The sequence below is a fragment of the Ranitomeya imitator genome, chromosome 1, assembly GCF_032444005.1.
Source record: "Ranitomeya imitator isolate aRanImi1 chromosome 1, aRanImi1.pri, whole genome shotgun sequence".
Taxonomy (NCBI): Eukaryota; Metazoa; Chordata; class Amphibia; order Anura; family Dendrobatidae; genus Ranitomeya; species Ranitomeya imitator.
In genome coordinates, this window is record NC_091282.1 from 1,148,189,522 (window position 1) to 1,148,202,753 (window position 13,232).

Sequence of the window (13,232 nt, forward strand, 5' to 3'; positions counted from 1 at the left end):
TGGATAGAATATTTCTAGTTTTATATTTACCACTGGCAGTTGTGGCGACGACAGACGTCTAGGGACCTTTTTTCTTTTTTGTCCTCCTTGTGCCACAACCTATTGTGTATGTAAAATGTAAAAAAAAATATTTTAACATTAAATAATGTTAACATTCATTGGATCAATAAATTTATGCCTGAAAAATTCAAAATGTGTGCTATGTACCTTTGTTGTTTTTGCGTGTTTTTTGGGGGGAGGTCTAACAGCCTCGGGCTCAGAAGACTCCTATTCACAATAAAACAATAAACAGGATTGTTATGCCTAGCTCAATACAATGGAGTTTCACACAACATGGTTTTTTAAAGTGCAAGCCTACCGACTCAGAAGAAAAAATCGCAGACACGCTGCTGCTGCTGACATCTGTATCGACATCTGTGTGCAACAAAACAATACATTTTTAGTACACACACATCCGACTGACATTACAGACTCCCATGATGTATACAGAGATATATAATATATAGAAATGTACTTACAATTTATAAGAGCTACGGCAAAACACTCTGTCACGTGCAGGAGACTTTGTGTGAGTGGGATATTTTAATGGCCGAAGTCACATTTCCTGTCACATGACCACATGTGACCACCCTCAAACGCTATTAAAACGTGTGGTTCTATTTGGAAATTTTTCATGATTTGCGTCTGACTGCGTTTGCCATAGCCTTCTATGGCAGAATGAACGCTTCCGTTAGTAGTGCGTTAGCTTGGCCGGACCCGAAAACGCTGCAAGCCGCGTTGAAGGTCCGTCAGAAAAAAAACGTTATGTGACAAACGCATACCAATTTAGGGATGCGTCACGATGCGTCAGACAATGCAAGTCTATGGGCGCGTTAGTATGTGCGTTACATTGCGTTTTTACTACTTAAAAACAAGTCCGTTAGACGGACACACCTAGCGCAATGTGAACCCAGCCTTATGGTACTTTGTGTTTGCTAACTGTGCAAGAAGGCTAATGGGTGGTTAGAATACCATTGAAAACACTTGTGCAAGCATGTTAGCACAGCTGAAAACAGTTTGCCTGATTAGAGAATCTATAAACCTGACCTTCCTTTGAGCTAGTTGAGAATCTGGAGCATTACATTTGTTGGTTCCATTAAGCTCTCAAAATGGCCAGAAAAAAATAACTGTCATGTGAAACTCGACAGTCTATTCTTGTTCTTAGAAATGAAGGCTATTCCATGTGAGAAATTGCCAAGAAACTGAAGATTTCTTACAACGGTGTGTACTACTCCCTTCAGAGGAGAGCACAAACAGGCTCTAACCAGAGTAGAAAGAGAAGTGGGAGGCCCCGCTGCACAACTGAGCAACAAGACAAGTACATTAGAGTCTGTAGTTTGAGAAATCGATGCCTCACAGGGCTGTTTCATTAAATAGTACACGCAAAACACCAGTGTCAACTTCTACAGTGAAGAGTTGACTCCGGGATGCTGGCCTTCAGGGCAGAGTGGAAAAGAAAAAGCCATATCTGAGACTGGCTAATAAAAGGAAAAGATTAATATGGGCAAAATAACAGACATTGGACAGAGGAAGATTGGAAAAAAGTGTTATGGACAGATGAATCCAAGTTTGAGGTGTTTGGATCACACAAAAGAACATTTGTGAGACGCAGAACAACTGAAAAGATGCTGGAAGAGTGCCCGTCAAGCACGTATGTACCCGTTCTGAGGAAGACTTTGTCATTGAAACGCACATCAAGGGGGACGTTGGACGGAACTGAACTCTGAGTATTTATCTGTGGTTTTAACTTTTGCTGCTATAATTAGTTCCCTTGATCTTTGATATGCATGACACTGTCCCTGATTGCCCTTAGGGGATTATGCACTTAATACTCTACTAGCTGAAGAGCCCAGCATTGCCTGGGCATAGTAAATATCTGTGGTTAGTTATAGCACCTCACTTCTCTTATTTTCCCATCACGCCTCTCATTTTCTCCCTCACACCTCTCATTTTCACCCTCACTCCTCTTATTTTCCCCCTCACTCCTCTCATTCCCCCCTAACACTTGTCATTTCGACCTCACATCTGTCATTTTCCGATCACTCCACTATTTTCCCTCACTCCTCTCATTTTGCACTCACACCTTTTCATTTTCACCTCACACCTCTCATTTTCACATCAAATCTCTCATTTTCCCCTCAGTATATACATGTTTGTCATCTCCCTTATATATAGTATACACCTGTATGTCATCTCCTGTATATAGTATATACCTGTATGTCATCTCCCCTGTAAATAATATATATCTGCTGTATGTCATCTCCTCCTGTATATAGTATATACCTGTATGTCATCTCTTCTGTATATAGTATATACCTGTATGTCATCCCCTCCTGTATATAGTATATACTTGCTGTATGTCATCTCCTCCATTATATAGTATGTACCTGTATTTCATCTCTTCTGTATATAGTATATACCTGTATGTCATCTCCCCTGTATATAGTATATACCTGCTGTATGTCATCTCCTTCTCTATAAACCTATGTGTCATCTCCTCTTTTATATAGTATATACCTGTATGTCATCTCCTCCTGTATATAGTGCTCCTCCTGTATATAGTATATATCTGTATGTCATCTCCTCCTATATATAGTATATACCTGTATGTCATCTCCTCCTGTATATAGTATATACCTGTATGTCATCTCCTCCTGTATATAGTATATACCTGTATGTCATCTCCTCCTGTATATAGTGCTCCTCCTGTATATAGTATATATCTGTATGTCATCTCCTCCTATATATAGTATATACCTGTATGTCATCTCCTCCTGTATATAGTATATACCTGTATGTCATCTCCTCCTGTATATAGTATATACCTGTATGTCATCTCCTCCTGTATAAAGTATATACCTAGACAAGGAAAATGGTGTGCACTCAGGTCAGGGACAAGGAGGTGCTGGTAAACTGACCGTGAGGTCAAGTCAATCATTCAAAAAAGATTACCGCACATTCAAGACTGGTAAGATGCAAAAGGTGTATGCCAATTTTATTGAAGAAAACAAAACAAAAAAGAAGTGGTTGCCACATTCATATTCATTTGAAATAGACAAAAACCAGACGTTTCGACCCTCCCGGGTCTTACTCATGGGGTTACTCAAGTCCTTTGACATAGATGCATAATAGTGGCAGTGGTAGGGGGTGTACGACCGATCCCTTGTTAAGGCACAACCTTATAATAAAGCCAGTCCGGGCAGAAGTGTCCCGGGAGCACAGAATCTGTGTGGTGAGGGCCATTAGACACCTAGTGGGTCTGAAAAGGGTCCCTGGGAGGATTAGCGGCGCATCCCGCGCCTTGCTGCGATGTCCTGGGGGGAGACCCGGAAAGTCACTTGAGTAACCCCATGAGTAAGACCCGGGAGGGTCGAAACGTCGGGTTTTTGTCTATTTCAAATGAATATGAATGTGGCAACCACTTCTTTTTTGTTTTTTCTTCAATAAATTTGGCATACACCTTTTGCATCTTACCAGTCTTGAGTGTGCAGTAATCTTTTTTGAATAAAGTATATACCTGTAAGTCATCTCCTCCTGTATATAGTATATACCTGTGTGTCATCTGCTCCTGTATATAGTATATACCTGTGTGTCATCTTCTCATGTATTAGACCTCGTTCACACGTTATTTGGTCAGTATTTTTACCTCAGTATTTGTAAGCTAAATTGGCAGCCTGATAAATCCCCCTGATGAAGCCCTCCCCCCTGGCAGTATATATTAGCTCACACATACACATAATAGACAGGTCATATGACTGACAGCTGCCGTATTTCCTATATGGTACATTTGTTGCTCTTATAGTTTGTCTGCTTATTAATCAGATTTTTATTTTTGAAAGATAATACCAGACTTGTGTGTGTTTTAGGGCGAGTTTCATGGGTCAAGTTGTGTGTGTTGCGTGTGGCGACATGCATGTAGCGACTTTTGTGAGATGAGTTTTGTGTGGTGACATGCGTGTAGCAACTTTTTGTGTGTTGAGTTACATGTGACAGGTTAGTGTAGCAAGTTGTGTGCAGCAAGTTTTGCGCATGGCGAGTTTTGCGCGTGGCGAGTTTTATGTGTGGCGTATTTTGAGTATGTGCAAGTTTTGTGTGAGGCAACTTTTGCATGTGTTGCAACTTTTGTGCTTGTGGCAATTTTTCCGCGTGTGCAAGTTTTGTGCGTGGCGAGTTTTGCGTGAGCCTAGTTTTGCATGTGGTGAGTGTTGCATGTGGCGAGTTTTGAGTGGCGACTTTTGTGTTTCAACTTTTATGTGGCGAGGTTGGTGTATGTGTGGTGAAATGTGTGCTGAGGGTCGTATATCAGTTCAAACACGTGGTAGTGTGTGGCGCATTTTGTGTGTGTGTTCATATCCCCATGTGTGGTGAGTATCCTATGTCGGGGCCCCACCTTAGCAACTATGGTATATACTCTTTGGCGCCATCGCTCTCATTCTTTAAGTCCCCCTTGTTCACATCTGGCAGCTGTCAATTTGCCTCCAACACTTTTTTCCTTTTCACTTTTTCCCCATTATCCATTATGTAGATAGGGGCAAAATTGTTTGGTGAATTGGGAAGCGCGGGGTTAAAATTTTGTCTCACAACATAGCCTATAACGCTCTCTGGGTCCAGACGTGTGACTGTGCAAAATTTTGTGGCTGTAGCTGCGACGGTGCAGATGCCAATCCCGGACACACACACACACACACACACACACACACACACACACACACACACACACACACACACACACACACACACACACACACACACACACACACACACACATTCAGCTTTATATATTAGATTACACTTTCCTTTCCTGAGGCCAATCAGGGAGAGCGGAACTCCCAGATACATGTGTGTAACGTATTAAATATTTTATATCTGTCTTGAGACTCTTTTGGTTATGAGCATTATGCACTTTATTCTGTATTTACCTATATGCAATATTGAACTGTGCCTCAAGTGGATGATATTATATTCTTCATCTTGGATGTAGTACACGTGGTATATTTATACCCAGGATACTGTCATCATCATACATGTTCTGTCCAATGTATGTTTCTTTCCATCCTGTTTTTAAGTTTGCTCTTATCTCCTTAAAACATTTTAAAATTTGTATTTTCAATAAAGAAATTATTGATTCTTTATGCTGTGTTGGGAGACTTTCATTGCTAGTTTACAGATTTTGTGGTTGCCTCTTTCAAGCATGGTGGAGGTAATGTGATGGTCTATGGTTTCTTTGGTGCTGGTAAAGTGGGAGATTTGTACAAGGTAAAAGAGATTTTGAATAAGGAAAGCTATCACTCCATTTTGCAACGCCATGCCATACCCTGTGGACAGTGCTTGATTGGAGCCAATTTCATCCTACAACAGGACAATGACCCAAAGCACATCTCCAAATTATGCAAGAACTATTAGGGAAGAAGCCGGCAGCTGGTATTCTATCTGTAATGGAGTGGCCATCGCAGTCGCCAGATCTCAACCCCATTGAGCTGTTGTGGGAGCAGCTTGACCGTATGGTACGCAAAGAGTGCCCATCAAGTCAAACCAACTTGTGGGAAGGGCTTCTGGAAGCATGGGGTGAAATGTCTCCAGATTACCTCAGCAAATTAACTGCTAGAATGCCAAAGGTCTGCAATGCTGTAATTGCTGCAAAGGGAGCATTCTTTGACGAAAGCAAAGTTTTAAGGAGAAAATTATTGTTTCAAATAAAAATCTTTTTTTTCGAACCTTGTCAATGTCTGGACTAGATTTTAAATTCATTTGACAACTCATTTGATTAATAAAAGTATGCGCTTTCATGGAAAACACAAAATTGTCTGGGTGGCCCTAAACTTTTGAACAGTAGCGTGTATATACACACACACATATATATATATTTATATATATATTTATGTGTATATATATATATATATATATATATATATACAGTACAAACCAAAAGTTTGGACACACCTCATTTAAAGATTTTTCTGTATTTTCATGACTATGAAAATTGTACATTCACACTGAAGGCATCAAAACTATGAATTAACACATGTGGAATTATATACTTAACAAAAAAATGTGAAACAACTGAAAATATGTCTTATATTCTAGGTTCTTCAAAGTAGCCACCTTTTGCTTTGATGACTGCTTTGCTGCTTTGCACACTCTTGGCATTTTCTTGATGAGCTTCAAGAGGTAGTCACCGGGAATGGTTTTCACTTCACAGGTGTGCCCTGTCAGGTTTAATAAGTGGGATTTCTTGCCTTAAAAATGGGGTTGGGACCATCCGTTGTGTTGTGCAGAAGTCTCATGGATACACAGCTGATAGTCCTACTGAATAGACTGCTAGAATTTGCATTATGGCAAGAAAAAAGCAGCTAAGTAAAGAAAAACTAATGGCCATCGTTATGTTAAGAAATGAATGTCAGTCAGTCCGAAAAATTGGGAAAACTTTGAAAGTGTCCCCAAGTGCAGTGGCAAAAACCATCAAATGCTACAAAGAAACTGGCTCACATGAGGACCACCCCAGGAAAGGAAGACCAAGAGTCACCTCTGCGTCTGAGGAAAGGTTTATCCGAGTCACCAGCCTCAGAAATCGCAGGTTAACAGCAGCTCAGGTTAGAGACCAGGTCAATGCCACACAGAGTTCTAGCAGCAGACACATCTCTACAACAACTGTTAAGAGGAGACTTTGTGCAACAGGCCTTAAAGGGAACCTGTCACCTGAATTTGGCGGGTCCTATTTTGGGTCATATGGGCGGTGTTTTTGGGTCTTTTATTAACCCCTTTTTTCCCGCTGGCCGCATGCTGGTCGCAAAATTGACTTGCTGTTGATTCGCTTTCCTCCCTAGTTAACGCGTGTGCAAAGCCATCTAGCCTTCTGCACGCGCAGTATGCTTTACCCAACTGCGGGCAAAGCCGAAAACCATTAGTGCGCATGCGCCGGCGCACTATGTCCCGGAACACAGCAAAATACTTCCGCGACCTTTGATGACGTCGCGGTCACATGAGCAGTCAGGTGACCCGTCACCTGACCCCTCATGTGACCGCGACGTCATTGAAGGTCCTTCACTCACCGCATTCTCAGGAGCGGAGGGAGACGCTAGCAACGCTGTGAGCCAGGGCCCGTCCGAGGGTGAGTATATCCATGTTTTTTATTTTTATTCTTTATTTTTTACATGAATATGGATCCCAGGGCCTGAAGGAGAGTCTCCTCTCCTCCAGACCCGGGGAACCACACGCCGAAATGCAGGATCGCTCCCTGCACACGCCGTACCCGGCGTATAAGACGACCCCCGACTTTTGGGACAATTTTTAGGGGTCAAAAAGTCGTCTTATACGCCGGAAAATACGGTACACATATATTTCATGCGTTATATGTGTAATAAATATATATCTATATATATATCTATATATAGTGGTCCAGAAGTACAGTAGGTGGACAGTATGTTGTGTAATAGGATTATGAAGGGATATTTCAAGTTTTGGGGTTTTTGGACCATTTTTTTATGGAACAGTCACAGGAGATAAGTATCTTGAAATTCTGATGAATGAAGTTGTTCCCCCAGTTAAAGCAACAGCCTAATTGAAATGACCTTTATTTCCATTAAGTTGGGGCCCCTCCACATTATTCGAGAGTAGTTCGAGAGTATCTTGATGAAACATTTCCTAATAAATGGTTTGGCCGAAGAGGCCCACTTGATTGGCCGGCACGTTCACCAGACTTGACCGCAATGGATTTTTTCTTTTGGGGAGTACTCGAGGACAAAGTTTATAGTCGAAAACCAAAACGTGTAAGTGATTTGAAAAATTACATACGACATGCATTTCAAGAAATTAATACCCAAAGAGACTTGTGCAAAAATGTGTGTCGAAGCGTAAGGGTACCGTCACACTGAAACGACGCTGCAGCGATACGACAACGATGCCGATCGCTGCAGCGTCGCTGTGTGGTCGCTGGAGAGCTGTCACACAGACAGCTCTCCAGCGACCAACGATCCCGAAGTCCCCTGGTAACCAGGGTAAACATCGGGTTACTAAGCGCAGGGCTGCGCTTAGTAACCTGATGTTTACCCTGGTTACCAGCGTAAACGTAAAAAAAACAAACATTACATACTTACGTTCCGTGTCTGTCCTCCGGCGCTCTGCTTTCCTCTGCACTGTCAGCGCCGGTCAGCCGTAAAGCAGAGCGGTGACGTCACCGCTGTGCTTTCCGGCTGGCCGGCGCTGACACAGGATGCAGGAGGAGTGCAGAGAAGCACAGCGCCGGGGACAGACAGCAGAAGGTAAGTATCTAGTGTTTGTTTTTTTACGTTTACACTGCCCTGCGCTTAGTAACCCGATGTTTACCCTGGTTACCAGTGAAGATAGCGCTGAATCGGCGTCACACACGCCGATTCAGCGATGTCAGCGGGAGATCTAGCGACGAAATAAAGTTTCAGACGATCTGCTACGACGTACGATTCTCAGCGGGGTCCCTGATCGCAGTAGCGTGTCAGACACAGCGAGATCGTAACGATATCGCTGGAACGTCACGGATCGTGCCGTCCTAGCGATCAAAGTGCCACTGTGTGACGGTACCCTAAGAGGCAGACTTCAAAGCTGTGCAAATTGTGATGGAAAACAGTTTGAGCACCTGCGTTGATAACATTTATTGTTAAGAATAAAATTTAATTGTCAATGTTATGCTTGTGTTAGTAAATATAATTTTATATATAAATTAAAATAAATGTTATTATTTTCTGTCCACCTACTTTTGGTCCATCCTGTATATATAAAATCAGACACATTAGACAGTAAAAGAAGATTGTGATATGACCCACAGATGGCACTCTGTGCGCTTTTTAAAATTTTGCATTAATTTAAATGGATACATTTTATCAAAATGAATATATATTTTTTTGCGGACACTTGGTCCACAATAAAAGCATGAACATGTGAACAGTCTTATAGACTAACTAAGATAAAAACAGAAATGGAATGTCCAGAAAAACAGTCGGTAAGTAAATATAAAATCCAAGGTTTGATTGAACAGTGGCGGCTGCCCCAGTAACATCAAACCAATGTGTTTCAGCTTTAGCATGAGTAAGACTTGGTAAGCCGAAACGCGTTGGTTTGATGTTGCTGGAGGAACCATCACTGTTTTAACCCGTTAATCCCATATGATGTACTATCCCGTCGAGGTGACCTGGGACTTAATTCCCAGCGACTGGATAGTACGTCATATGCAATCGGCCTCGCTCGCGGGGGGAGCGCAGCTGGGTGTCAGCTGACTATCGCAGCTGACATCCATCACTATGTGCCATGAGCAGTCACGGACTGCACATTAACCCTCGAAACACTGCGATCAAACATGATCGCAGCGTTCCGGGGGCATAGGGAATCATAAACTTCTGTGAAGCACTTGGTGAGTCAAAGTGCTCACCACACATCTAGATAAGTTCCTTAGGGGGTCTACTTTCCAAAATGGTGTCACTTGTGGGGGGTTTCAATGTTTAAGTACATCAGGGGCTCTCCAAACGCAACATGGCGTCCCATCTCAATTCCTGTCAATTTTGCATTGAAAAGTCAAACAGCACTCCTTCCCTTCCGAGCTCAGCCATGCGCCCAAACAGTGGTTTACACCCACATATGGGGTATCAGCGCACTCAGGACAAATTGCACAACAACTTTTGGGGTCCAATTACTTCTCTTACCCTTGGGAGAATAAAAAATTGGGGGGCGAAAAGATAATTTCTGTGAAAAAATATGATTTTTTATTTTTATGGCTCTGCATTATAAACTTCTGTGAAGCACTTGGTGGGTCAAAGTGCTCACCACACATCTAGATAAGTTCCTTCGGGGGTCTACTTTCCAAAATGGTGTCACTTGTGGGGGGTTTCAATGTTTAGGCACATTAGTGGCTCTCCAAATGCAACATGGCGTCCTATATCAATTCCAGTCCATTTTGCATTGAAAAGTCAAATGGCGCTCCTTCCCTTCCGAGCTCTGCCATGCGCCCAAACAGTGCTTTACCCCCACATATGGGGTATCGGCGTACTCAGGACAAATTGTACAACAACTTTTGGGGTCCATTTTCTCCTGTTACCCTTAGTAAAATAAAACAAATTGGAGCTGAAGTAAATTTTTTGTGAAAAAAAGTTTAATGTTCATTTTTTTTCAAACATTCCAAAAATTCCTGTGAAACATCTGAACGGTTAATAAACTTCTTGAATGCGGTTTTGAGCACCTTGAGGGGTGCAGTTTTTAGAATGGTGTCACACTTGGGTATTTTCTATCATATAGACCCCTCAAAATGACTTCAAATGTGATGTGGTCCCTAAAAAAATGGTGTTGTAAAAATGAGAAATTGCTGGTCAACTTTTAACCCATATAACTTATGTGGGAAATGTTACTTATTAAGTATTTTGTGTGACATATCTCTGTGATTTAAGGGCATAAAAATTCAAAGTTGGAAAATTGCGAAATTTTCAAAATTTATGCCAAATTTCCTTTTTTTTTCACAAATAAACGCAGGTAATATCAAATAAATTTTACCAATATCATGAAGTACAATATGTCACGAGAAAACAGTGTCATAATCATCAGGATCCGTTGAAGCGTTCCAGAGTTATAACCTCATAAAGGGACAGTGGTCAGAATTGTAAAAATTGGCCTGGACATTAACGTGCAAACCGCCCTTGGGGCTTAAGGGGTTAAACATCTTTAATAAAACCTTGGATTTTATATTTACCTACTGTTTGGCTGGATACTCCATTTCTTTCTTTGTTACTACGTCTGGTCCGGGACAACTCTGTGCAAGGCTTCATGGTTGTCCTGCTGCAACATATCGGTGAGCTGACTCTCCTTTCCCCTTTCCCATATATTCTATAGACTAACATAGGTACACATTTTATATGTGAAAAACGGACATCTATGTGAAGACCAACATTTACAGCAGTACTGTGGCTCAGTGGCTAGCACTCCGGAGCATTGGGATCCTGGAATCAAATCCCACCAAGCGCAAGGAGTTTGTATGTTCTCGGTGTTTGTGTGGGTTTCCTCCAGGTTCTTCAGGTTCCACCCGCATTATAAATACATACTGATAAGTAACCTACATTGATGTCTGTAAAGTGCTGAGGAATTAATGGCGCCATATAAGTGAGTAAAAAAAATTTACCAATGTGTAAATAATTGTCTATAGTCATCCACATTTGAGAAAGGATGATTCTACTTTTCTCACAAACTGATCTACCATAGGTTTATATGATGGAAAAATAGAATCCATTTAATGTTAAAATGTACCAATCCTTTACATTTATAGATAGGATGGATAGAGGGTATCAGGAAAATAGTAATTTATCAACACAAGTTCTTCTGCAATACGGACTCTATGTAACAACCCCATTTTTTTTTTTATATACACGAGGCCCAATTGTCCTTGATTAAACAATAACAAAAAGATCACACTGTACAATCATTCCAATAAATATTAATAGTTGCACTGAGAAATTAAATTACAAGATAAGGGAGACTGCTTCGACCAACCAGTGGTATACAGAACATCTGCTTAAAATGGACATAATGTATTAAGCATTTCATCAACAGCTTTAAATAACATCATCTGGTGTCCCTGATGACCTTTATTATATTTCCCATTATAATTTGTTTTTCTGAAAATTGTACTGTCTTGACTTGCTTTTAAATTTTGACTTGCTTTTAAAGTGCACGTACCCCCACTCCCAGGTCTCTAGTAGTCCTCATACTCTTCACCAGCTATTGCAGCGGCCAGTGCTGCTAGTGCTTCAGCCACATCTGGATCCATATCCTCTTCTAGGATTGCCCCATTTGTAACCACTTTTCTTTTACTGGAACCTCTTGCTGCGCTTCTTTCGATCATGAGGTCAATCAATGAGGGGAATCTTGACCTCTCTATTGGAACATGTTCATTTGATTGGGAACTGGATCCAGGGTCAGCTTTGTCTGGAGGATCTTTGTTGGGGTCCTGTACATAGTTTGCCTCTTTAGGAAGACTATCAAATTGTATAACTTTTCCAATGTCAGTGGAGGACTCTAAGTTTAAATCACTAGTTTTGACCTCAAGTATTGCACTTTCCGTAAGAGAAATATTTTCCAGTATTGATCCAGACAGCTCATGTTGCATGCATTCTGGCTCATCTGAATTGGCTGTGTGGTCATTTGGTATATGTTGGCTGGAAAGATGAGTTGACGTCAAGTTGTTGTCAGTAGATTGGGAGGAATAGTTATCTTGTTCTTTGACATCTTCTATGAAGTTCTCATTTAAAGCTTCATATGGTGAGAAACTTGGTTCCGTGGAGTCGGCATCATCCGTTTTAGCATTGATCTTTTCTGGCGGATTATACAAATCATGTGAATCAGTGAATCTGTCTCGTTCGATTATGTTGTACCCCTCATTCATAAGTTCACTGATCTTTATAGTTGGTGACTTGGATCGGTCATGCTCGTAGCTGCGTGCTTCATTCACATGTCCATTTGATGGTATTTCATGTGGCTTGAACATATAACTGAAAGACACCAGAATGTGACTTCATATAGATAATTACTTCATAACATATATGCGAATATAAAAATATACTTTGTACCATGTTAGCCAGTAGATAGAAAAATATTAAGATTTGAGAGTCCTCAATGGTTGATACCTTATAATGGCTAACTGAAAAGACGGTAACAAATTACGAGCTTTCGAGACTACACAGGTCCCTTCATCAGGCATAGAATTCTATGCCTGATGAAAAGACCTGATTGATCAGTCTCGAATCTTGCAATTTGTTACCATCTTTTAAGTTAGCCATTAAAACATGACATGGCTGGTTTGGGAAAAGTATCTCTACACCACCAGTGTTTCTTGTCAGAATTGCCAAGAAGAAAAAGATAATGGATTCCTTTCTGCCCAAGACCATCAGAAATGTTTGAATAAACCCTTTCATTATAATTAGACCACCTGGGTTGTTGGCATAGAAGTTAAGTATTCTTACCAAGACTTTTAAGAATTCTGCATTAATCTACTAATACTCTAGACCTGCGCTACATTGAGCAGAGGGTTGGACACAACCCTTTAGGTCGCTTCCAATTCTAACACGCAGATTTACCTATCTGGACCTCACCTCACCTCCTTACTGACCAAAATCTCACAATGTCTGTCTGCTATTTCAGCTTTCTTTTCTGCTCGCTTTCTAAAACTGAACATGAACCAAACAGAA

General features: G+C 41.1%; 1 protein-coding gene across 3 annotated transcripts in view; it reads right to left on the reverse strand.

The window, feature by feature from the left end:
• Positions 1 to 10,498: 10,498 nt before the first annotated feature.
• C1H4orf19 (chromosome 1 C4orf19 homolog) overlaps positions 10,499 to 13,232 on the reverse strand; it is a 98,830-nt gene continuing 96,096 nt past the window's right edge. For 2 of the 3 annotated variants that reach the window (XM_069744621.1, XM_069744622.1), the window contains one exon: positions 10,499 to 12,536. In XM_069744621.1, the coding sequence (XP_069600722.1) occupies positions 11,741 to 12,536 (796 nt within the window). In that variant the 3' untranslated portion in view covers positions 10,499 to 11,740. The remainder of the gene's footprint in view (positions 12,537 to 13,232) is intronic. The other variant, XM_069744620.1, reaches the window with a different exon arrangement.